The sequence below is a fragment of the Amblyomma americanum genome, chromosome 1 (genome assembly GCF_052857255.1).
Source record: "Amblyomma americanum isolate KBUSLIRL-KWMA chromosome 1, ASM5285725v1, whole genome shotgun sequence".
NCBI lineage: Eukaryota > Metazoa > Arthropoda > Arachnida > Ixodida > Ixodidae > Amblyomma > Amblyomma americanum.
In genome coordinates, this window is record NC_135497.1 from 186372656 (window position 1) to 186399037 (window position 26382).

The window sequence follows — 26382 nt, forward strand, 5'->3', positions numbered from 1 at the left end:
CCATGCGAACATGTAGTCATATTCCTTCACTTTTGTTTTCATTAACCAAAACAACTTTCTATTTATCGCTGTAAGGTTTTCACAGAACCACACATCCAAGTTATAATCCCTCAAAATGGCCGCTTTGTGGAGTCACTCTTCGTTGGTGGTTCTGTACACAATATACTCGTGTTAATGAAACACGCAGGAATTAATACTGCGAAAGAATGATGCTGGCAGGAACAAGCGTAGGAACTAAATTTTAAGTTTAATGTCAAGAGGCGGTAGGTGGTGACTGTACAGCGACCACTACAGTCAACCATACGCACTACTAAAGAGTCGCCAAGTTTCCCTGTCTCACTTATTTTCGCTGATCTGTTGCAGGCAACAACGGATTCCCTCTAGTTTCCACTGACTCGATAACGCATGGTGATCACGCATAGATCAGCGAGAAGTATAATTTTACGCTTATCACTTGAATGGCAACCCCTGCACTTGAAGCAGTCGGAATACGGAGAACCACATAAAGGCTGAAATAATAATGCGGAAAGCTATATATATATATATATATATATATATATATATATATATATATATATATATATATATATATATATATATATATATATATATATATATATATATATATATATATATATATATATATATATATATATATATATATATATATATATATATATATATATCATTCACATTGTAAAAGCTAATTGCAGAAAAACTCAAAAAGCCATCTAGCGTTACGTGGACGCATGCACTGTGTAGGCGGGTTGAAGCTAGAGTCACCGCATACTGCACATCACACACACTGCTAGATATATGCGCACTGCTCCCGTTTACTACTAGCTTAATTTCAACAGGATTTGCTCACTCCGCACACATGCCGGTTTAGCGCGCGCAAACTACGAAAGAGAGACACGCTAGACACGCAAACAATACGCGCGCAGCCATGGCCATGTGACCGTGTTTTCTGTATTTATCCGATGCACCGCTGGTGGCGTTAGCGGCGCTGCTGTCGGAAGTTGCGGGTGGCGGAAAGCAGTTTATCGGACACTTTGCGGAGCGTCTTTTTTTTACCAACGATCGCAGGGAATGTCACAAGCCTTAGCAAATACAGTATGCAGTTGATGAAATGGCCTCGACGCCTGAGCAAGTTGTCTGCACACCGACTTTTGTATTCCCAGCCGCTTTCCCAGGTGAGCGAGTGGTGCGCCGAAGAGGCACGCGCGAAACCGCTTTTGGGGGCTCCCCCCCCGTCCATGGCTCCTTTGTCTGCCCGAATCGTTGCTGACCCCCCCTCCGTTGGAGCCGCGCCGTTCATGCCGTTGCCTGCTGCTGCCGGCGAAATTGTTCTGTGAAATGAAGCGCGCGAATAGCGAAATGTTGGCATACTGAGCGGAAATAGCTTTTATGTGGGAATAAGTGGTGCGTCATAATTGCTGAAGCTAGTGCTGGCATAGCGTGGGCCACCGGTCCAGCTTCGGCGCGCTCCCACATCTAGTGTGACTTCTTTGTGATCCGATGTGCTGGAAGCAAGGCGAGATAACGTAAACAGCGCGCATTACTGCTTTGCAAATGCTGCTGAATAGAACTGTGAGCAGTTAAGTCATTTAGCGGCTGGGGTCTTTTGTTGTGGGCTTTCTTTGTAACTTCACAACTTTGGTTGGTCGTGCGAATACTGTACCGCAGACCATATCGCTTTGAAAGCCACTTGAAGAACGGCTGTCGCCAATATCCCACATAATTGCGCTTCGTGAATCATGATGGAGATGCGGGGCGCTTCTATTGCAGAAACATACGGCAAATTGCTGATTGCCGAAGCGAGCAGCTGTTACGGTGAGTGCGATCAAACAATTGTTCTACTAATGTCTAAGATGATAGAGTGAAAGGAGATAACAGTGCAAAAAACTATATTATTTCGCCCTATTGGCTGCTGGGGGTTCATTGTAATTATGAGAAAGTTAAGCTCGTGTCTTTTCTTGTGGGCGAACTGTCGCATATTTCCAGACTTACAATCAAACATGACAAAGTGGTTATACTAGGAAATCGGAATTGAAAGAGTTGTTTAAAGCGTGAGGGATGTAGAGTTTCTGGACATTGCCAGTATTGTTCCAGTCTGTTAGTATTTGGAGGTTTCGTCTTGGAATTTAACAGGGACCCTGGCAAAATTTGATTTGCAGTGGAGGTGTATTCATGATGTTGCTTCTGAGATCAAAATATCAACACCTATCATTCATTTCTTTTTTTCTCGGCTCTGCATGATTGTGTACCCACCGAAGTCTCGTGGGAAGCTCTTGGGCATTTAAGATTGAAGATGTTTTTCTGAACTGCACGTATTTGTTTACTTTTGGGGCGTTTTGTTGTGTTTGTTATGCGTGAGCAGTTTGCTTTGATAAAGCGCATATGCTGAATGCGAAATAGCAGGCACATGGCTTGTGAAATTGTTTAGCATATAGCTGCGGGTTTTTGTGTGGACGTTCACTGTGAGGATAATTACTGTTGCCAGAAAGTGTTCTGTCTAGGTCTGATACCTATAACTATTACATGAAATTATTCACAGGCAGGCACAAAGAAGGCAAAACTTGAGGTTCTTGCCTTAGGCTCTATAAAGGAATGTGTCAATGGTTGCTGCCACTTCAGAGTTCCACTTCAGTGCTATACAAAGCCTTTGAGTGGGGTTGCTGGAGTTGAAACACCCATTGTAGGTGTATGAAATGTACAGGGGAGCTAGAACATAGCAGTGGTAACACAGAAATATTTGGTATGAGTGCCATGCCTTGTGCCATTACTTACTCCGGGATGATGAGCCATCCTGTTCAGTTCGCTCAAATGGTAGCAGGTGGGACAGTGGTGTGTCCCAAATACTAATTGTGTTGTCTGCTTGCGCTCTCATCAAATCAGTTAATACAAATGTATTTTTGTGCATTACATTTATCCCCTTTAATTACAGCATCTGCATTTGTGCACATGAACTGATGTGTGAAATCCTTGTATACAAGTCGTAATGCCTACAAATGTGGGCGCTATAAAAATTTGCTGAAATGTGCAAAATCTTATTTAGGTTCATTTCAAGTCAGATTTGCGAAATTATTGCAAAAAAATGTTTGTGAGATGGGGTCCTCCACATTTTATGGTAGCGCGGGTACCTCCGGTGAAAGCATATTTTTTTTTGCTTTCCAAGCATGCATGTTTTAAAATGCTTAAAATGTGCTCATTTGTTTACATAATGGCTTCTTATGACAGGAATGAGTAAAAAGTATAATTGAGATGCTGAAACCTGTGCTCAGTCATGACGTGGAAACATGAGGTAACTTTCTCCCCTGTTTGAAAATAAGGATCATCTGAAGTGGGTTATACATTCCGGTGTGCCCATACTGTATGGGTTATTTATGGGGTAGTAGCATAGTTTGCATCTTTGTATCTTATGCATGATTGTAGACACGTACACATACACATAAAAAAGGCTTTGTATCTTAATTATCCAGGTACAGAATTAATTCCGTACATTTAGTCTGCAAAGCAATGTAGGCATATATTTTCCTGACATGCCAGTTAAAGTTTTTCATTCAGTTTTGGAGCTTTCTTTGTGATGAAGAATATGGTATGTATTGCCTGCTGCCAGTAGTGAGAAACCACCCTTATGAGCTGATTAAATGAATGTAGCTGCCAATTTTCTAAAGTTATCATGGTGCCCAGCATTTGGCAGGATAACAGTAAGGGAAACAGCACATGTGTGGCTCTCTTCTTTTAGTGTGCATCCCAGCTGATTAGAAAAATCACTTATTTTGCCTGGTGTTATTTAATGTTATTCTGATCTGCACTTTCTTGGCAGTATCTTGTGGCAGTTATTATTAGCAGTCTGCCTTAGAGTTTATAGTTGCGGCTCCAGGCTTGTGTAATAAAGTTTATTATACTGTTGTGGAAACTATGTTGTGTGCAGCTATTAGTACTTCCAATAATACTTATAGCTGGCTGGGTTCCTTTATACCTTCACTGTTGTTCTTGCTAGTGGTAGAGCATATGCTAAGCCTTATTATTTATTGGACTGACCATTGTGTTTATGTAATCATTTTACCAAAAGTGTATATTGATGTGAAATTATGTGCTTGATGCATTCATGTATTGCTTCTCCAGCCTGATTTTCTGCATTGTGTTTCTGTCTAGAAAAGAGGAACCAGTGTCTTGTATTCATCCCACCCCTTGTGGCTTGACTCGTAAAGTATATTTGCAAAACCTCTAGCAAAGCTCATTAATCATTCAGGCTTTGTTATGAGTGTAAGGGAAAAAGTCCACCTTCTGTGATCTCACTTAAAAGAGGAGCCGTGTGCTCAGAGAGAAGAGTTGTAAATGACTGGAGATAGCATTGTGTTGTCAAGGGTAAATGATGGTGCTGGGTGAGTATGTGACTACTGGTCAACACACTATGGAAAAACTGCAGGTATTAATTCTGCAGTGCACAAACAAGCATGCTTTTAAATAGCTGCACCAATGTTTCACTGTTAATAGTTTCGTTATAGTGTGTCCAAAGAGCTGGAATTTTGTGGAGAACCAGTATCCTGGAATTGGCTTTTTCTTTCTCTTTTAAAAGTTCATAAGTACATGTGCATGTACTTTAGGTTTGTGTTTTCATGAAGCAGCGCTTAGAACCAGGTTTGTTCCTGACAACCAGTTATGAACTTACAGGGATGGGAAAGCTACGCTAATTACGCCGATTTGGAAAAAAAAAATTGAAAATTAGTTTTTGGGGAAAGGAAATGGCACAATATCTGTCTCCCAGTATGTTATGGCTTTCTTGTTGTAGTGGGTAGGGGTGTGTGAGAATATATGACGTTTTGAATAGTTTGCAAATAGTGCAGGTAATAAGTTTGATTCGCACTGCACTTCAGTTATTTCAAGTATTTGTCCAATCTGAATATTCGGAAATCCCGTAATTTCTTTTTCGTTTGAACTTGTGGCCAGCTCTCGCGGCGTTTCCAAACGGCAATCACTCTAGCACCTCATATTTGTCATGTCAGCTAACTTACTCATTCCTCGCAGAATCAGGCACCAGTTTGCTATAAAAGCATGTGTGCTATAATGCTAAGCGTTCCATAAAAACTAGGGGTGTGTGAATATTGAAAATTTCGAATACAAATCGATTTGACAATCAAATATCTGTTCATATGAAAAAAATTAGGGGTGTGTGAACATTGAAATTTTCGAATACGAATTGAATGCAAGCATGAAGAGAAGTGGCTTCGAATGTTGAATACCTGTTCAGAAAAAAATATTTCCGAAAATGATAAGCAGGCTAATGCTGTCAACTTTTTTTTTTTTTTCAGGAATAGTGTATGGTCTTTGCATGTGAAAAAAAAAACTAGACTGACTCAGCACCATATAAAAAGAAATGTGCACAGAAATGGAGCAGCATTTAGAATCAAAGTTGTCCCGGGCAACCAGTTATAAAATGACACCTCTGGCTACTAAAAATAACATGAAGGTTAGTAAAACCTCATTAATTCGGAGTTCAAGAGACTAGAATAAATGCCCGAATATCCTAAGGCCCCCCCCCCCCCCCCCCCCAAAAAAAAAAAACTCAAATGTGAAAAGGTGGTGAAGTTTCGGCATGTTGGAAGAACAATGTGGACTTGAGTGAGGGAAACGCGTTGGAAGGGAGAAAATGCTTCTGAAACAGAAAAGAAATGACCAGCAATGCATCAGTCGGGGTCCGAAAGTGGTGCGGAGCTGAGTTCCAATGACCGGCGAAGCGCAGAAACCAAAACTATGCAGCCAGGTTATTCTTTGACCTAGTAGCAGGGACCCTCCTACTATTGTCACGCCTGCTGTTACGCCCGCTTAAGAGGTGCGCTGGTAACAATGCACCATGCAATAGGCCTCGACCCACCCCTTCGGGAGCCTTCTTCGAAATTACGCAAGTGGACTTTTCCGTAAGTCCAATCAAGTTTTTTTTTATTCCAGTAAATCGCAGTTGACCAAAACGAGATAGCAAAGCTCACGCTAGGAGAGTTGTGAAGGCAACAGGGCGAATGCCATGGCTGCTGGCGTTAAATATATAAAGATAAAAAACAGCAAGCTTTCTCGTGATTGTTCGAAATGGGTGATCAGCCATCGTGTTCTCATCAGGTTCATGTACGGGAAAGCCCACTTGGGGAATATCGCATGTGGTCAAGTTTAGCAGCGTCTGAATGTGATCAGCCCACGCGATGAATGACGGAGAAGAAAGCGAACAGGACCCTTGTATTGTTTTCCTGGCACTTGAACCTGATTGAAGGACAGTTTACCGAGCTATTGTGGTTTTGCGACACTCAAATTTATTAAAGTTGGCACGTTGTACTGTCACTGGTGAAATTTGGACATCTTCGAGTATTGGAAATTCTCAAATACGAATATGAACCGAATATTGAACACGTTCAATTCATATTCTGAATTTTGACTGTACGCACACCCCTAATGAAAACTAATGTGTGGGCGGCCATCAGGAGCCATGTTGCTGGCGTGGCCACTGCACGCTTGGGGGTTGGATCATAAGATGCGGCACCATGTGCAGCACACCATTGCGTCGGGCCACAACGCAGGCTATGAAAGGCGATGGGCACTCAAGCACCTGTGCTTTATCACTTACGATCACTGCCGTATATATGATGAGGCGTGCATGGAAACAGCCAGGTTTTGGGAGGATAGGAGAACAAAGCTGCGGCAAGTGGGTCCTCCAAGCCGCCGCGGGGGCAGAGTGGTTACGGCGCTCGGCTGCTGGCCCAAAAGACGCGGGTTCAATCCCGACCGCGACGGTCGAATTTCGATGGAGGCGAAATTCTCGAGGCCCATGTACTGTGCGATGTCAGTGCACGTTAAAGAAGCCCAGGTGGTCGAAATTTCCGGAGCCCTTCATTATGGCGTCTCTCATAGCCTGAGTCGCTTTGGGACGTTAAACCCTCATAAACCAAACCAAACATGGGTCCTCCTGTGGTTGCTTCACGGATCACTGAAACCGATTCTTGCCTGCACAATTACAAAAGAAAAAGAAGATGACAGGAACAAAAGCCTTGAACCCAGCCCGCACAACTGCACCTCATGCAGCACGACCCGCGTGGGGCATCTTGCAGCATAGTTTTGTTGGCGTGCCTTCTGTTTCCCGACAGCATTTGGGCGCGTCCTGTGACTTGCAGTGTGGCGAAATTGATATGCAAAGGACTAAGCAGTTTTGGTCCCGTTGAGATCGGAGCATTGTAGACAGTATTCCACATTAAGCGCTTATGCCTGGCTTCTGGGGTTTAATGTCCCAAAGCGACTCTAGCTATGTGGGATGCCGTAGTGTAGGGCTCCGTTTAATTTCGACCACCTGGGGTCTTTAACGTGCACTGAAATCTCACAGTACACGGGATTTTGCCTCGATCGAAAGTTCCGGTGCTATACCTACAGGTGTCACCAGGAGCATGTAAAAGATCATCCTGCTCTCGTTGTAGCCCAAGGAATTTCCCTGTTTTCTGAGGTGAATTGTGTTTTGACAGATGTGTGGTTGGTGCGCATCTGGCGCCTTGTCGCTCAAGTACAGAGTGGTGCAAGAGTGCAGAAATTGGCTTGTGGCATGGTACATAGTGCGATACTGCCCAGATTTCGATAGACCCGAATTTTGCTGTGAAAACCATTTGAGATAAGTGGCAGCAAACATAGCACCTATTGATGAAGTTTATTGTGTGGCCTGAAGAACTCTGATCTCACTGATCATTTTGAGACATGCGAGCATGTTAAGTAAAGTAAGGTTTATGTACAGTAGAATCTCTATGGTCAAAATCTGACAGGGTTGCATGAAAATTCGTATCATCTGAAATTTCATACAATCCAAAACTAACAAAATTCATATACAGAAGCATGGGAAATGCATTCATGCATGTCTGTTTGTGGCTGATAGGATTTACTTGGCTGCGAGGCCACAGCTCACCGTTCATGGTGCGTTCATGATTGCGACATCAGCGGTGTGCGGGCTGCGCGACTAGCGATCACAGCGTTGACAATGTATAAGCAGCGCTTAGTGCGAAACATCTGACATTCCGCATAATGTACACAGTGCACTCCGGCTGAGGAATTTTACGAATTCGAATCAACCGTGTTCATATCGAGATTCTACTGTATTTTAAGTTGCTCTAAAATATTCGCTTCAAAATGACTATACTTCTGCTCTGCAGCTGCTCCAGAACGCACATATTCTGTTACTTAGCTGCTCCAAAATCTACTTTGGCTGTTCCACCCCTGAAGTTTTGATGTGAAACGAATAAAAGGCAGCACCTTTTAATGATGACAGAAGGTGTTAGCCTGGTGGTACACCTGACATGTTATTTCAAGTGGAGATAACAAATGCAATGATAAACACTCACTCACACAAACATCATATATGTTCAGATGTAGCTAAGGTTAGTGAGTGGGAAAGTCGTGTGCGTGAGGAAAGTCGAAAGAACCTTCATTGCTAGTAATGCTAAGGCCCCTAGGACCAAGAGCATTAGCCAGACATCTGCAAATAAACGTGACATATGGATTGCCATATTGCCTGCATAATTTTCAGTTATCATTTCTGGAAAATGTATGCTATCATAAACATGTGCACAAGTGTTGTTATCCCAGTTGTGGGGTGCTTGTGTGGTGCCCATTAAACGTGGTATCCCTACCTGGCGAAAGAGGGGCTCTTCTGCCACTGGGGGTTGGTGCGCTGTGCAGGATTTGACCCACGGCAACACCTGGCCAACTTCCACGCTACTGCTCCTGCAGCAGCAACAGCTAGCAGCGTGCCCCAGCCAGTGGTGCAGAGCACTGAGGAGGCTTCTCATCAGGGCCTCAAGGCTGTCAAAACACAGCCGCGCAGCTCCCTGACAACGCTCAAGATTCCGCAGGTGCCAGCAAGCGACTTTGGCCGTAGCCTGGGCTCAGCCCCTGTTGCCTTTCCAGGCATTGAGCCGCACAAGGCAGCAGCAGCGCCCGCCCAGAAAGTGGAAGCTCCTGTGGCGTCTGAGAGTCCCAAAGGGGACAAGCTGTGGCCCTGCCCATCGTGCAAGGTGCCTTTTAAGGCAGCCTCAGAGCTGCAGCAGCACTTGGGCCAGCATACACGCTCAGAGCGAGCTGTTGGGGCGGTGCCCTGCGAGGTGTGCGGAAAGTTATTCGCCTCGGCTGAAAGGGTTAGAGCTCACGTGCGGGCAGCGCACGGTGAGAAGGCCTGCGCTTGTGACATCTGCGGCAGCGGCTTCAGCTACCGGTGCAAGTTGCTGGACCACATGCGGACGCATACGGGTGACAAGCCGTTCCGGTGCGAGGTATGCGGGAAGAGCTTCTCGCAGAAGAACCACCTGACGCGCCATGCCATGATCCACACGGGCGAGCGGCCGTTCCCATGCGACTTCTGTGGGCGGGGCTTCTACCGCAAGGACAAGCTGGCCCGGCACCGGCGTGTGCACACAGGTGAGCGCCCCCACGTTTGCCTAGTGTGCGGCAAGAGCTACGGCCGCCGGGAGAAGCTGGCGCGCCATCTGCGGGCCCATGCGGGTGAGCGGCCCTTCGGCTGCTCCCAGTGCGGCCGCCGGTTCCTCGAGCCCCGGGACTTGAGCCGGCACAAATGCGCCGCCCCCCCTTGTTCCAGTGGGCAGCAGCAGCAGCAGCAGCAGCAGCAGCAGCAGCAGCAGCAGCCAGCCGAGAGCCTCCTGCTCCTCGCCGGGGGTGGCCCCCTCGCGGGGCTCTACCAGCGGCTCCAGCAGCAAGGTCCCAGCACCACCACCGCCAATGCCCCCCCCGCTGGGCAGCCCCAACCAGACAACCCCTTTCGGCCCCGGCAGCTTCAAGCCTGACTGGCAGCCTCCTGCCAGTCTGGCCAGCCCCCGCCACTGACTGCCGTAGTGCCGCCCACACTGTTGCAGACTGCTGCAGCTTGGATATTATTTTCCCGTACTAGCCGGACTTGTGCGTCTTGGTGGTGCGCATGGGGCTGCCACCCTGTGCCTGCACCCCTCTGGGCAGGGGAGAGTCGATGGCTGATCCTCATCGGTAGCTGGCGTCTCGCAGCCACTGCAGTTCTGTACGTGTTTGCTCAAGTTTTGTTTCATTAAAAGGTGAGCACGTCCAAGCGAGCACAGGATGAACAGTTTGTGGTTGGAGACTATATAATGACATGATGCAAGTACACGTGTGGAAATGCATGCAGAATCGAATGACCGGGTTTTCATTTTCCTTTTATTCTTTCAGCTTTGTAGCAGTGTCATGCTCCTGTAAAATACTGAGTGGCTTTATGTCCTCTTCTAAATTGTAAATTGTTTGGTCTAATGTTTTGAACCAACACATGGGCTATGGGGAATGCCGTAGTGGAGGGCTCTGGATTAATTTAGACCACCCTGGCCACGGCAGCAGTGTTTCGATCATGTGATGTCGGCGCACATTGAAGTGCACCAGGAGGTCTAAATTAATCTGGAGCCCTATATTATGGCATCCCCCATAAATCACGTGTCGCTTTGGGACGTTAAACCCCAAACTTTCCCATTGCCATGTCATTCTCTGTGTAGTCCTCATAATGCTCAATTTTTTATATGCATAATATGCATCTCCTAGTATTCTGTACTTTGTCAGAGAGAGAGAGAGTTGCCATGCTAGGTAACTGTGTGGATGAATCACTGAAGGCAAACATACTCATATGTAGAAGATGCACCAATTTTCATTTCTTGCCTTTCCCATTCTGCACTTGGTGTGCCTGTGCGAGGGTATGTGTAAAGATTTGGAAGAGTTCACCATGTAGGAGTGTAGTCATTGCCTTTGTAACATTGTCATCTACTTAATTCATGTAGTGCGTTTTCTCTGTATAGGTTTTGTTTAATTTCACATTTCTTAATGCTGCTTGCTGGCATCAGAAATTGCATCAGAAGTCTGAGAGGGACATTTGCCACAGATTCCAGCCTGATGTCTTGCCAATGGAGCAAGCCACAGGGATAGCCAGGAGCTGGTGGCTGGTTAAGTATCGTCCTGTGTAGTGTGGGGACATCAGAGAGAACCAGTTTTTTTTTGTCCTTTTCTGTGTGTTTTAGGCACAGTGTAAGGATATGTTTAGGTGTTGACACTGACCGCCCGCTGCGGCGGAGAGTGTGCACAGATAATGTTTGCGTCCTAGTTCATGCATCGACCGCGGGGGTCTTGGGCATGGGCTAACTGGTTGCGGAATGGCAGACGCAGCTAAGGGACGTGCCTGGTTTTTGGCGGTATTTCAAGTGTTATTCTGTAGTCTGTTTTGTGCTGCCAGAGTGCACGTTCCGTTCTCTGCCTCTACGCTGTGGTGGGCACCGTGCACAAACGAAGTTTGCTAGAATTAGCCTTTTGTGTTGTGGTTTGGTACTAGCCGCGGTAATTGTTGCGCAAGCTCACATGGTGGCGTTGGCCAACCCTGTGGACGTTGTTGCAGCAGCACACCTCAAAGTCCAGCCTGATCCAGAAGCCGACTCAAAGCGATTATGTGCAGGAGATGCTTAACCCAACTTCAGATCGGGCTACCGGACTCACTCGGATGAAGTGCCTCTTTTTAAATCTCCGTCAGAGCATGCTCGTCTAGAACTTTGGCACTGCGCAATCCCAAGAGCAGGCAAGATATTGCAACCGAGTACCTTGGTTTGTACCGTTTGTTGTCTGTGTGCACGACTCCACTTTTTGAAGAAGCATCTGCGTAGACACACTATGCTAGATGTGGTGGTACGAAAACAATTAATTTCAGTCGGCGATCTCATGCCCTCCAGCAGTATGCACCCGCTGTACATTTTGGTGCCACAAAACATGGTGGTATGAAAGGCTGAAAATATGCCGGCAACGTTTATAACAAATACGCAGCTGCATATTTTGCTTGACTTTTGAGTTAAGAATTTCGTGGCTCAGCATTATTGAATACAATATAGTCACTTCAGCAGGCCAGCTGAAGTTCTTCTCAGCTGACATGCACCAGGCCCAGTTTACAGCTGCATAAGTACTTTGAGGGGGAGAGAGGGTCTTAGAAAAAAATTTTGTTAATGAAGTCACAGTTATGAAATCTTCAGAGAACATGTATTTTTGCATGCTGATTTCAAATATTCAGTTAATTTCATGTGCAACAATTCCTTGAGCACTTATGCAATATGTTATGTAACTTTTTGTAGAGAGCTTTCAAGAAATTCTGCTCGCTAGATGCATGCCATTGGTTTCTCTTGACATTAAGCTATGCAATAAGGGTAAAATTATCATCCTTCCTGTCATAGAAGTTGAGACAGGATTTTGAAGTTGTCACTTCAGAAACAGGAATACAAATTTTTCTTCCCGTTTGTGAAGCACCAAGTTCAAAACCCTGTAACTCAACTTGTATGATAGACAGGATAATAATTTTATCCTTATTGCATAGCTTGTTGTCACGACAAGCGGACGACATACATTCTAGCAAGTTTCCTGCAGCAGAATTTTGTTAAAGCTCTCCACAAAAAGTTACATAACATATTGCAATAAGTGCACAAAGCCTTGTTGTACATTAAATTGAATTGCATATTTAGAATCAGCACACAAAAGTACATGTTCCCTGACGATTTCATAATTGTGGCATCATTAATAAACCTATTTTTCTAAGAAAAGCTCCCCCCCTTAACTCTTCGCATGCTTGCCAGTCTTTCCTTGAGATAGTCAACCACTCAGCGTCGTCGGTGTCTATATAAAAGATCAGGGGAAATTTCACATATCATTTTCGTGTCTCGTAGCAGCACAAGCTGCTAGAACGCCAGAAATGCATGCTTTCGGGTTTCCTTTCGGTCCTTTGGTCCCGTCTATTGCGCGTAGTTGCGAGACGTTCAGATACTGAGCACGAGTCCGCTTCCAGGCTTAGGGGGCCGTATTTGTGATACAGGCAAAATGCGTAAACGCAAATGCCCTTGAGATTTCTCTGCACATTAAAGAACGTGGGTCGCTGAAGTTAACCATGTTCAGTGCATGGTGGGCCTCATCTCGTCACAGTGTCAGCTCATTACACTTCTCAAACAATGCTTGAATGTATGCGTAGGCTCTCTGGCACAAATGTGGGAGCGTGCGTATTGAGGCTAACCATTTATCTTTAATAGGTGCTATAGTTAACCATGTTCTCTAGAGTCATGCGAATTAACGAAAAAAGCTTTGCAATGAATGCATTTTGATCACGAGCTCCAAAAGACCATAGGGCTGTGTCCTCGCTGCTGTTCCGCCCATTCATGCAGTCCCAGCAACTAGGACACGAAGTAGAGTAAAATGACTTGTCGACAGCAGATTCAATCCTTCTGTGCCTTGCCGCACTTAAACAAGCACACATACATGCTGCGGCACAGAACAGTCCCGCACCACCTGCAATACAGTTGCCACAACTCGGCCGCAACTTGGTGACTTAACAAGCCCACATCGTGTGGCATCATCTGTCCACATTCAGAAGATGCACAAGCAGCAAACAAGATCTGGTCACGCCGTCGGGAAGAGTGTCAACATCTAAATATATTCTTATACCGTGGTTTGGGGTTAAAAAGCATTTAAAGCTACGTGTTGTTCAAGGGTTCACAAGTGCTAGTAGCAGTGCAGCTGTGCTTGCTAAATTTGCATGATGGCCTTTCTGCATGAACAAGCAGCTTTTTAAAACTTTAGTGAGGGCATTCTCACAGAACTGAGTTTGACTATTCTATAAAATGTTTTATGGCATCATCACTGAGTCATGCAGAAGTGCTGCTGCTCATTAACTCTGTACCTTGCACTTTCATGGACAACTTGTTTGATTCTGTCTTCTGTTTTGCGCATATTTCTGTAAACAAGCTATGTTACAAAAAAGTGATCAATCTTGTGCCACCGTCCTTGGGGCAGTATCCATGTGCACTGAAGGTCCTGTACAGTTGGCCTGCCTTCCTGAACTAGTTTTCATAGTGTTGCACTGTGCCGTGTGTTTCTTTAAAAATGCAGCACATGGTACCAAGCTGGCATTATTAGGCCTAATGCTGCTGTGCTAGCACTGTTTGATAGCAGTGTTGCCCTTGCAAGAGCAAGTTGGCATTTGTCTGCATGGAGCCTCTACCTCATTTTACTCAAGTGCCAGGTAGTAGCAAAGCATTAATGCGGTCCACTTTGCGCCTGCACCAGTGGGGAAATGTGCATGGCAGGTCATTTGTGGTGAAATACGCAAGCACTGTAGAGTATAGCAGACAAGTTGCTGCTGCCGCCATTGTAACCGCGTGGCCGCTTTTTCAACTTCACTTGGTAGTGATTTTGAAAGTAGCTGAAGAGGCAAAATCCTGTTGCTCAGCAGTTTCCTTCATAGTCACACTTGATTGAGGCAGCCATTTCTTGTTGGCCTCGTTGTTCTGTAGCCCTTGGAAAGGTGCAGAAAATTGTTGAGACCCATTCATTGCATGACGGCAAAACTGTCTTTCATTAGCTTTTATGGCACGCATTTCACCACTAGTGGCATGCCATGTTCATTTTCCCAGTGGTGGCCGTGACCTTACAAAATACTTGTAAACAGAAGAATCCACATCAAAACAGCATGGAAACAGAATTGCAATTACCAGCTGTATTTTTTTCTTTGCATGGTTGTAGGTTATACAGTGGCGAAATTGACAGGGAATTAAAGAAAATGATTAGGTCATTACTAAGTAAGGAGTAGTGATTCTACGTGCTAATCCAGCATCGTTCGAAATATGAGGGTTGTACTGAAAGCAATTTTTTTATTAACTGACATATGCTGTTCATATTCAGCATGCTTGTAGAGCAACTGTTTCTCAATGCAAAGGTACTTCTTAATGTCTCCATCACAAGCGATGCATTTGGGCCATTGTTAATTTATGTACTTGTTGACGATTAGTGTCAGTGGTCGCAGTTGATGTTCTCCCACTGCATGTCTTGTCTTCAAAGCCGGTATTCCGTATTTACGTTTCTTAATTCATCTAAGCACATCGCTCTTGTCAGTGGTGTCAGTTGCCTTGTGTGGACGTCGGACAGCCTGCATCCTTCCTTTGTCAAAAACTCCATGACATTCCGTTGATTCTTCTTGGAATCGATGAGCTTACCTGAAAAAATCTATTACCCACAGAAAAATGATTGGCTATCATAGAACTACTCTACAAACATGCTGAATTTGAACAATGTATGTCGGAATGTAAGGAAGTCATGCCATCTTTTGCATTACTTCCAGTAGAACAGTAATATACCGAGTGTTTCAGCGAACACTTTCAAAATTTTTCAAAAATAGGCTTTTTGGGGTAAAAATATGGCTTTTGCGGCATAGTATCGCCAATGTTGGCGGACACTGGAAGACCGGTGAATCTTCTTAAGTCGTAAGCTGGTTAACTAATTTTTAATAATTAACTCTTAACTAGTAGAGTTTGGCACCTAGTTGTCATTAGAGATTTGTAGCCGGTCATTAGTAATAGCCATATCAGTTATTAAAATTTCGAAAACGCGATTACCCTCGCCGTTGTGGCTCGACAAAATATGGCTGCATCGTGCGAAAATACATGCGCTTTTGAAAGCACGCAGGCAAAGCAACCCCTCCAGTGCACTTAACTAGCCAATAAAGTCATATTTTGTCTAGCCATAGCGCCAAGGGTAATCACGTTTCCGGATTTCTAAAAACTGGTATGGCTATTACTAACGACCTGCTACAAATCTCTAATTGCAACTAGGTGCCTAACTCAACTATTTAAAAATTTAATTATTAAAAATCAGTTAACCAGCTTACTACTTAAGATGATTCACCGGTTTTCTTGTGTCCGCCAACACTGGTAATACTATGCCGCAAAAGCCATATTTTGACCCCAAAAAGTCTGTCTTAAATTCTTCATTTTCAAAGTGCGTTGAAACACCCAGTATTAATTGAAGCAGTTTTTGGCTCAAATTGACTCTGAGGGCAACTCCATCCAGTTATTGTTCTCAGCAAAATTCTTTGGCTCATTTCAGGTGTGTTGACATTGTCTGACTGCAAAAGATCCATTTATGGCTGAGAAAATTGAATTTAAAATTTTTACTGCCACTCATTTCAAATTCTTGACGTCTGCACCGAGAAGGACTGGTTGCTACCATTTTTAAGTACATGACAAGTGTAGTCTTATCCTCTGGGATCCACGCCTAAAATCTAATGTGACTGCGTGCGTTTTACTTGCAAAATCAGCCAGTGATTGTGGCACCAGTATTTCATTTTTCGGTCTTTTCTAGCTTTTAAAAGCTCTGTTCTCAGTGAGAAATGCCTCTGTGATTCTGTTTGTCCTCAGTGTCCCTTAAGGATACAGGCTAAAATTCTGAAATCTTATTTGCAAGATAATTTTTGTGACACTGACGGCTTTGAAATGTAGTCTGCTGTCAGTGCTCAGCACTATTTTTAATCTCCTCCTTCTCTTTTAGTGATCTTTCTTAATTTGTTTTCTCAGATGAGAGGAGGAGGAGGGAAAACCTTTTACTGATAGATTGGTAACCCACATTCAGGCGTAGAAATATGGTTTGTAGTTGCATTTGGTATGCCTGGTTTGTGCGATGCTTTTGTGTATGTAGGCACATAATGGTTAGCAGCATAAAAACTTTGCAGCAAAATACTGGAAACTAGCTCTGCATGACATCTGTGCTAGTAAAGGTAGAGGGGCATGATGTGGTATAGGTAGTGATGCTGCAACACGGAATTGAGGACAAGTTTAACTGCTGTAGGGGTGTTGATGGGATGAAGAGAAAAATAAATGCAGTAGAACCAGACTTTACGATCACAGTTGATCCAAATTTCGGTATGATTTGAATTCGTAAAATTCCCTGGGTGGAATGCAGTGTGTACAATATGCAGAATTTGGGGTGTTCTGAACACAACACGCTCCTGATCCATTACGGATGATATGAACGCGGAAGCCAGTACTGCAATTGCTGACATGTGATCGCCAATCTTGCGGTGAGTGGCTGTGCATGACCTGCACATCGCCTTCGTCCACTCGCTGCAGGTTTTGGTGTTCGGCTGCTGATCCAAATCACGAGTTCGAATCTAACTGCATAGCGATGGAGGCAAAATGCAAAAACAGCCGTGTGCTGTGCGATAGCGGACATTAAAAAACCAAAGATGGTCTAGATTAGTCCAGAGCCCCCCATGGTCGGAGTAATTTTGGGATGTTACGCCCTGCATATCATACTATACGATACCATACCATTGCCGACGTCACTATAGTCGGTCGTATAGTATGCACTTCGAGCAGTGGCTGAGCAGCCATAAATGACTCTCATCAGCTGTAAGCAGATTTGCGTGAATGCATTTCCCGTGCTTCAGCATATGAATTTTGTTCATTTTGGGTGACAGGAATATGTTTAGATTCTGCTTTGCATGTAAGGACCATTCACAACCTAGGCCGAACATGGCTTGATCCAGCCCACTTTGGCTCACGTCTGGTATCGCAGTGCAGTGCATGCTTCTACTGTGCAAATGTACCCTCTTGGCCTACTAAATTGAGGGGGGTGCGGTGTTGCACAACTTGAAACTTGTTGAATGTGCAGCCAAATATGCAAGACCTGTGCTCCTTGCACTTGAGGAAAAAGGTCTCGTAGGCTTTGTGCCGACAGTGTCGAAGTGATTGTTCTCATGCCTGCTGTTGATACTTTGTAAATTAGTTCAGCCAGTGCAGGCGAATTTACAAGATCTTCTCTCTCCTTGGCATCCTCTGCTGGTCAGTCAGCCAAAGATGGACCATTACAAAGGTGCTTGCATTACTGCAGAGGAGAATTGTGCCAAACATTTTAAGTTACAGTTGGTTTTGATGTGTGATTTGCAAGGTTCTTTGTACCATGCCTCTAGCTACCTCTTAACCTACAACATTGCAGAGGCTGCCTTGTTAGGTTGTTTTTAGTTTCTCATAAAGTTTTTGATAAAGCATGCCCATCTTCATTTTTCATTGCAATAGGAATTGTGTTATAGAAACAATAAACAGGATGATGAAAAAGGTATGTCTGTAATGGTCTTATTAAGTGCATTTGTAATTCTGAACTGCAACAAGTTCCTTAAACACTAATTTCCTAATTTCTCACACATTAAAATTTCCTGCAGTGTTATGCTCAACTGGTTGCAAAACTGTTTAAGGATACGGCAGTTGAGATCTTTTATGTGCTCGCAGCGGCTGTTGTGTGGAAGTTCATGCACATGCATCTGATAATGAATGGTTATATCGTAGTCTAGTTGCATACTAATGTTTAAAAATCTAGAACATGTCGTGGTATGACACCCTTGGGCATTTGGCATAAGTGCGAGCTAGATTGACAGTGCTTGCATCTGATTGTACCATGCGTTGATGGGTGAGGCGGGGCAAGTGCACCTTTTCCTTGCGCTCCTATTGGTTGAATGGCAAGTGACCAGTTTCTTCTGCCAGCAGAACTTGCCTTTGTGCTGGTAGTGCTTGTTGCTGGGTTTTCCGCTGGCAAGCGAGCTTTGGTGGCTAATTTTCCTTGCTCTTGATGCGAATGCTGAAGTGTGAATGTAGCATCGGACCCCTTTTTCAGCGATAGCTACAAGGGACCTTCGTTCGGGTAAGTGATATCGGTTACAGACGTAATGCGAACTGAAAACTTTGCACTGACACTGACAGCGTGGTCAGTGAGACTGGATAGGGTGGGGAGTATGGGGGGGGGGGGTTGAAGTGCAGATTTTTTTCTAGTTTGCCCAGTATTAAACCATGCCTCACTTCCCTTTAAAAATACCACTGTTAAGATATTACATATTTCACTGATTGATGATGACTTTAACGATAACAATTAAAGTAGGGAGGATGGTAAACAGGAAGGCCAGCTTCTCACTGCATGGGGTCAATATTTGTGCACCTGCCCACAGAATGTGGGTTAGGTTTGCAGGTTCGTTACAAAGCTTACACGCATTAGTGTAGTGGTCAGGATTGATGTGGGAATACAGAGTGGAATGTGGGTATGTGCACTGTTGGTCTGAAGACTGCACCAGGCATGCTCCTGGGTCTTGGACAGCATCTTATGTCCCACCAAGTACATGCGGCAGGCTTATTTCCTGCTAGTTGGTGAGCGTATCCTTGTGGGCACCCTCGACATGCCCTCTTGCTTCTGCCTGGTAGGCTAATTCGCGGGTGGTGTTATGGGCAGAAGTTTGCAGACAGCCAGCCAGCGTTTCAAAATTGTTTTTGAGTAAGGAAATGGCGCAGTAACTCTCATTTCTTAGTGGACACCTCAGCAGTGCCACGAGGAGAGGAAAGAGGGAGTCTCTTATGGTGGTGGAGAGGGCCATCAATTGCGCATAGTGTGCAGCAAGTGAGGGCCGTGCCGTTAACGTCTCATCACTGCTGTCATAAGGTAGAGGGCGTGGTCCACTGCGTCTGCATCTTGATGGTAACGTTGGCGCAGGTGTTTGTACCTTGCCTGCCGTTGTTCCGCACGTAAGTTGGGGTGCATATTCTTGGGGATTACGGGGAACGAGAAGGCAAACTTGGGCCAGCGTTCATTCCATTTCTCCATGCATACTGTGAAGGCTTCCTTTGGGGTGGCCATCATCTGCTGGGCTATTTCTCCTTTTTTTGACTTCAGCTGGGGCTGTATGATACAAACGGCACCATCCCTTCTACATTTCCTTGCAACACCTTGAGAGCAGTGCTGGCAGAGGAATTATGCCCAAATGTGACTTTTTCGACTGGACGCAGCACGCTTATAGTGCATCGATTCCGCCATAGTCATCCCTGCGATCTATTTGTAAATGTTGCATTTGAACGATAATGGGCATAGTGATTTCGACAGCAATATTTCCTTCTCAACACAGCACTTGGCTGATATGAGCCTTTAGCTTCGGATGTTAAAATTTTGCTTTAAAATGTGGATTCACTCATCCGAATGTGTTCGAAGAGCAATTTCACAAGCGCTATTCAGGAAATTTCTCAGCTGTTGCTCCGTGTGCTTACGCACGGGCGTGTTTAATTGCTGCTGCTGCTGCAGGTCCATTTGCGGTAGCAAGGCGAGCGCACGCAACTGAATGTGCGAAAACTAAACTATACCGCAAAAGGGGAAGTGCACAGGCATACGGAGGCTTTTGTTTTCATGTTCCATCCTGTGGGGATAACGTAGTCACGAATGGCACAGGACAGGCTTAATTGGAGGGAGATGGAGGAGTCCTTTGTTCAGCAGTTAGGTGCAGCTGGGCTAGAGTGTAAGCATGCAGCAGCTTCGCACGCCCCACTATTCTCTGCAAGCAGTTCTTGTGTGCACTGCACGTCGTACAGATCGGAAAGGGTAGGAGGACTGGCGCCTGTCCATATTTTTCATTATCGTGTTAACGGCCTAATATCGCTGCTCCGCATGGTGCTGCACTTCATTTTCCAGTCCTTCAGCATGGAGTGGCCGCAGCAGCTTTCCGACATTCTTTCATGCAAGGCTTACTGCCGCGTGCTGGCGATCGGCACGAGGAAAGTGCAGGCTCATTCTCTGGACAAACTCAAGATTGTTCATGTCATGCTAGTGAGTGCTGTTCAGAAACTGCACAATTGACTGCAAGTTCAGGGGAGCAGGGAAATTTACGATTTTCAGATATTCTTTTGATACTTCGAACAGAAAACGTGAATTACAACTGAAATCGAACAGCAGATCTTTTTCACAAACTATTCGAAATTTCGAATATTTCCACACCCCTACTTTCTACGACACTATCTTGAGAGGAGTGCAGCCAAAGCGCATCAGTTGTCTTTTTTTCTATGACAGAAGTTTTTAAATTGGCGCAGATACGGCTCAAAAGAGAGCAAAAACTGTTTTGTGACGGCATGTAGCACATTTTGCGTTTTGACGCGACTGGCACTGCAGTTCTGCGACTCTAATAGTGATGCAAGGTAGTGCACGAGCATTGACCAATATCTTTCTCTATGACTGACCTTTCCACAAGCTCAGTAATGTTAAGCTTGCCTTAAATTAGTGAGCATTAGGAGCAATCCAGGGAGACTTGAGCAAGAGGCAACCATGTGAAATTCGTTGCTCAACGTAACTGAGTAGATTGTGTATGGGATTGGATCCTGGCTGCGGTAGCCATATTTCGATGGAGGTGAAATCTGTAAACACCTGTGTGATGCTGGTGCACAGAACCCCATGTTGTCGAAATTAATCTGGGGTTCTCAACTATGGCGTCCCTCGTAGGCGCAAGGGTCACCTAGAAACTGCTTTGCTGTTGGCACCTACTGGTCTGTGCTGACACGGGGAGTAGGTCTGAGGCATGAAGTTGTGTGCTGTCTGCACTTTGTGCATAAGAAATCGTGGTGTTTCAGGAGGACACTGGGGGCAAACACTACTGCTGCCATACCTTGCTGCACTACCATTGCTAGTAGCACACATTCATTTTTATTCTTAGGATACAGATTTGGTACATAATAGGGTCATTCCATGTGAAAACGTCCCAGACCCTAGAAGTGGCCACATCCGAATGTAATTTTACGAAGTATTTTCCTCTAAAAAATTTTTTCTCACGTGAGTGCTCTGAAGCTTTCCATGAAGAAGTAAAATTGTAGGAGTTAAAAATTTTGAAATCAAATGTGAAATGGTACAACAAATTTTATTTTAGAATATTTTGCTTGCATTGTTTTTCATACGACTTCAATAGTGAAGCCATGCAAGAATTTTTCCGTGGTTTCTAGGTTGATTAAAAAAGCAAAAAATGTGGGGTTTTAACCTTCTTTTTACTGAAACGTCAACACCTCAGTCACTAATTTTTTTCACCTTTATGCTGAAATAGTTAAAAAATTAGCTTACCAAGAAAATTACTTGCAAATGTGGCAAGAAAGGACTTTTACCGAGATCCAGACCTAAATTGGATCAAGGCCAAGATGGCACATAATATACACAAACTAGAAATTTTGTCTTGAGGCAATAAAAAATTTGAAATCCGTAAACCAGCCTCCTCGGTAGATACTGTCAACCCGCCTTTTTCACGACGCGACTGCGCATGCGCCCATCCCCTGGCGGCTGGCGTCGCGAAACATATTGGAAGTGTCGCGCACTCCACTCGAGACCATCCGTGGAAGTGTAAACAAACCGGCTTCCCACGCGGGGCGCGTTGCTGCAGCCGTTGGGCTTTCACGCGACGCATTTGGTGATGCCTACGACGTGTTGCATCCGGCTGCAATGCCCAATATGTAAAGTGAAGCAAACTCCTGATTTTTTCCCTTTCCAAACGCATCCCGGGACCGTCTTCGACGCGAAGCGTGGATAAAAGCAGTTCGCCGGCTCGACGATCGTGGCCCGCCTTGGGGCACCGTCAAGCACATCAATTAGACTGTGCGAGAATCGCTTTGTGACAGGTACGTGACGAGGTACTGTGTTTCAATGCGTGTGCAGTCTATCACGAAATGTTTTATTCATGGGCAGAGGAAGGCCTCAAATGTCACCGCGGCACCCAGACTTCGTTACGACGCTTTTTGCTTTCTCAAGCAAGAAGGCCAAGTGCTGTGAGCCAGCCGCTTTTAACGCGCGATGGAGCGGACAACGAAAAAGAAGCTACGAGAGCATTCACGCATGGTGCTAAAATTTAGCCATAATCTCTTATGTAAATTTCCTTGTTTATGCCACTACACTATGGCCATCCCCTCGTTTGGGTATGTGCCACGTATCAAGAGGCAGAAGAAGAATATGCGTTATGCGTGTGTTCGCATCATATCCATGATGAAGAGCTCTGCGTGGTATCGCCGGAATAGCTCAATGTGCGCCTCTCGCGCTCGTCTTTATGGACGCGCATGCTTGTTTTACGTATGCAGCAATGTGCTGTGGGAAAATAAACTGAAATGCTAGTAAAGCTGCCATGTTGTGAGTACGGCTTGTGCTTTTATAGCTCGTTGTAGCTATTCGGCAGCGCTTTGAGCACAACGATTGCTTGTGAAAACTGTTGTCCTCAGTTGTTTTCTGTGCTACGGCGTGCTCGATGTAGTATCCACCTTTCATGGATGGCAGGCATATACAGCGGAAAACGCGAACCTCACTGATCGGGGATATTTCATTGAACATTATGTTCCGAATGTAGCCTTCATCTCTGAAGCGGCTGCCCTTGCTCAGCTGGCGATCGCATTGCATGCCGGATGATCGGATATACTGAAGAATTTGCTCTTTGGTGGGCACAGCAGCCTGCCTCGGACTTCGCACCCAGCCATCAGTCAATCCTCGAAATTCTCCAGGCACCAGGTGCTGCCCAGGACACGCCATCATTGACAGATTCCAACAAAACGTGCTCCGCAGGGCACTCAGTCCGGCCGGGTTGGGCGCACAGTACCCTTCCAGTGAGCTTCCAGCGTTGTACGCGAGGTGGCAGCACAGGAAAATGAAAAGTGCGGCTGTTTTCACTGCAGAACACACATGTGCCTGCAGTGCTAACGGTGTATTTATACAGACATCAAGCAGCACAGCATATATTCGCTTGTTAGGGAGCCACAGTGCATATTAGTGCCAGAAAAACAGGTGGCGTCACATACTATTGTGCATGCAACGTGTCTGATGGGGAACCAACTAGGTTTCCGCTTTTACCATCATGTCAAAGAGCACCAGACTTGTGTATTGTGCTGTTTGCATCGACAGCCAACTCCAACAATTTCCAACACATTTGGCTTGCACTGCTTTGTGAACTGAGCTCCCTAAATATATATCGCATCTTGTGCTTTGCAGTTCATATTGAGCACACATGTTCTACAGCGATAACACAGTTTGGCAGTACATTAGCAATGAGGTTGTTTCCAGACGCAAAAATTTTTTCCTCTCTCCAAACAAAGTTCACTCGAATTGAAATTTCTAGATTACAAGCAACGAAGTTGTGTGTATTATGAGCTATCTCTCATATTATCTTCAGGTCTGTAGTCACTTTATGCAAAATGTGGAAGTAACTTTCTTAAAAGTACTCTTAACAATCACAAATTATAGCATAAACTACAGTAAAAGATGAGAGCAGCAGAAACAAAATTATTGTAGGCTGAGATGTTAACGTTTATGTAAAAAATTTTAAACACCACATTGCCTTTTTACTGAACAAAGGAAATGCAGAAAATTCTTGTGTGTCTTCATTTATGAAGTCTGATAAAGAACAACAGAAGTGAAATATTTTAAAATAAGATTTTTCTTCTACCTTTTCACATTTGATTTCAAAATTTTGAACTCTGACAAACTTTTGCTTCTTCACAGAAACTGCAAAGAGCACTTGCATCGGCATTTTTTTTTTTTTTTTGAGAAAAGTAGTTTTGTTCAAACTCAATCGCCAACTAGCCAATTTTTTTTCAAATCAGCGGTGGTCGCTTTAGAGGTCTGGGATATTTCGTATGGAATGGCCCAATATATAATACCCTAGAAGGTTAAACAAATAGACAATTTGAGCCTCTTTCTAGCAGTGCACTCAACTTTGAATAAAATAAATTTTCTAGTTAAGAAGTTACTCAGTTATAACTTCTAGAGAAAGAGATTATGGTAGCAATGAAAAGATTGTGCCTCGTATTGCAAAAATTAAGCACTGAAATGAGGATTTATAATTTTGAATTGAAATCACATAAAAAGCATCTTGCAGTGAAACCTGCCATTATCAGTGTAGCCCACTGTGTGACCACATATCTGTAAAATATAGCTCACTTGTTTTAAGTGCAGTGTGTTTTTTTATTTCAGGAGTGTTCGCCATGTTTTATTAGTTTACACTCTCTCCAGTGCGCCCTTCTATAGTTGTATACAACTTTAGGCCCACATTTAGGACCTGCACACATAATTCCTCCACGACAAAAAAGTAGTTAAAACTTCTCGTCACCTAACAAGAAGCTAATCACGAGAAAAAGGTTGCAAGCTCTAGAATTTTGATACCTGGTTTGTTCAATATAAGTCAAACATTAAAAAGCTGATTTCGTTTACTTTTGTGACTGGCTAGCGCAGTAATACATTACACTGCACATTCTGGCCCAGAGTTAACTGCTGTTTTTTTTTTAAGTTGTATCCTATTATATGAAAAGCAATATTTCTCTTGGCATCGTTGACCATGCGCTTTTAGCTTTCGCAACTAGATGGTGCCATAGCGTTTTGACTTTCTCGGATGGAATGGCAACAACAGTCTACTAAAAACTTTTGTCGATGAGGCGTACATCACTGCCATAAAAGCTTTGGGTGTGGAAACTAAAATAGATGCTACTCTATACTAAAAGTATCTTATTACTGTCTGCAGGCCAAGACTTGTATTGGATTTTGGTACACCGCTTTTGCAGACGTGCAATCGCCATCGCACTTGCTTGTCATGGTTTCCAGCATCCGGATACTTAAAAAAGGGCACATGCATAGATTCAAATATTGTAATAAGTTTTCTACAGCGTTTCCAACAAAACGTTGCAGAATCCACCACCTTAGATAGCAGTGCTCCGCTGCGTTAAAAAAAAAATTTCCTTAAGATTGAGTTTTCAGTCCCTTGAATGGGGACGCGGACTTTGAAATCCCAAGAAATGGTAAAAAAAATCGATTTTTAAAGAATTGTTATATCCGCTTGCATACCTCGTTTTTTATGCCCAATGTTTAATTGCTGAACATTGGCTGGTAAGTAGTACTCTAAAAATTGCTTCATGAACAGTGGCTAGGCAACGTAAGATCATTGTGGAGGTCAAGACAATTTTTTTAAAATGTGAATTCCCATTTTCTTGAAATTTCTTTCTCTGGATACGTCAATGGACACTGCATCGCAAAATTCTAAAACCAAAATTTGTGCTTTGCAAAAAAAAAAAAAAAATTCCAAGAATGCCCAGACCTGTAGCATGCCAGTAGGAATGCAATGAATGTTGCACCAGCCTTTTGTCACATTTTCTTCACTCTGCAGGCCTCTTTCACCAGATTCAGAGGAACCTGTATATATTAAAACAATTTTCTGGAGATACAACAGTGAAATTTTGTGAGTAGTCAAAATTTCAATATGATAAAAATATAATATAAATAAGTCAAGAAAAAATTGCCAATAGCAGTGTCCCCTTTAAGCACTGGAGCACATTATTCAGAATGCCACAGTGGGGACAGGCAGGAATGTGTGTAAGTTCCCCCAGTTTTGCTATGCAGTTGAATTGGCTTTCTACTAAATATTTACAAGAGTGACTTCAGTACGAAGTTCCGAGTCGCATCAACCAAAGCAGAAGAGAACATGAATGAAAAACTTTATTGGTTCCTTTAGGAAGTAGTAGCGGTAGAGGACGAGGTCTTCGTCTTGAAGCTTGGGTCCTCCTTGGCCGTGGGTGGGCCCCTAGTTCAGGGCTCCACTGAGTCGGGCCATCTCGCTTGCGTGTGCTTCATTATGAAGGCCCTTTGGACCCCTAGCTCGCAGCTGGTGAGCTGGCTCTCCCATTGCTCCGCACTTGGTGTTTTGTGTTTGTGGAATGCTTGATTTCTTCCGCACTCCCATGTGACATGATATAGTGT

General features: G+C 44.3%; 1 protein-coding gene across 3 annotated transcripts; it reads left to right on the forward strand.

The window, feature by feature from the left end:
* Positions 1-992: 992 nt before the first annotated feature.
* On the forward strand, positions 993-17938 carry LOC144114358 (uncharacterized). 3 transcript variants are annotated; one of them, XM_077648030.1, is made up of 4 exons: positions 994-1193; positions 1789-1833; positions 8707-9441; positions 9620-17938. In XM_077648030.1, exons 1-4 carry the CDS (start codon positions 1130-1132, stop codon positions 9862-9864), a joined length of 1089 nt encoding a protein of 362 aa, XP_077504156.1. In that variant the 5' UTR covers positions 994-1129; the 3' UTR covers positions 9865-17938. The 3 variants fall into 3 exon arrangements, with proteins under 3 accessions (XP_077504154.1, XP_077504155.1, XP_077504156.1); XM_077648028.1 differs by having other exon boundaries at positions 993-1193; positions 8707-17938; XM_077648029.1 differs by lacking the exon at positions 1789-1833 and having other exon boundaries at positions 993-1193; positions 8707-17938.
* Positions 17939-26382: the final 8444 nt, after the last annotated feature.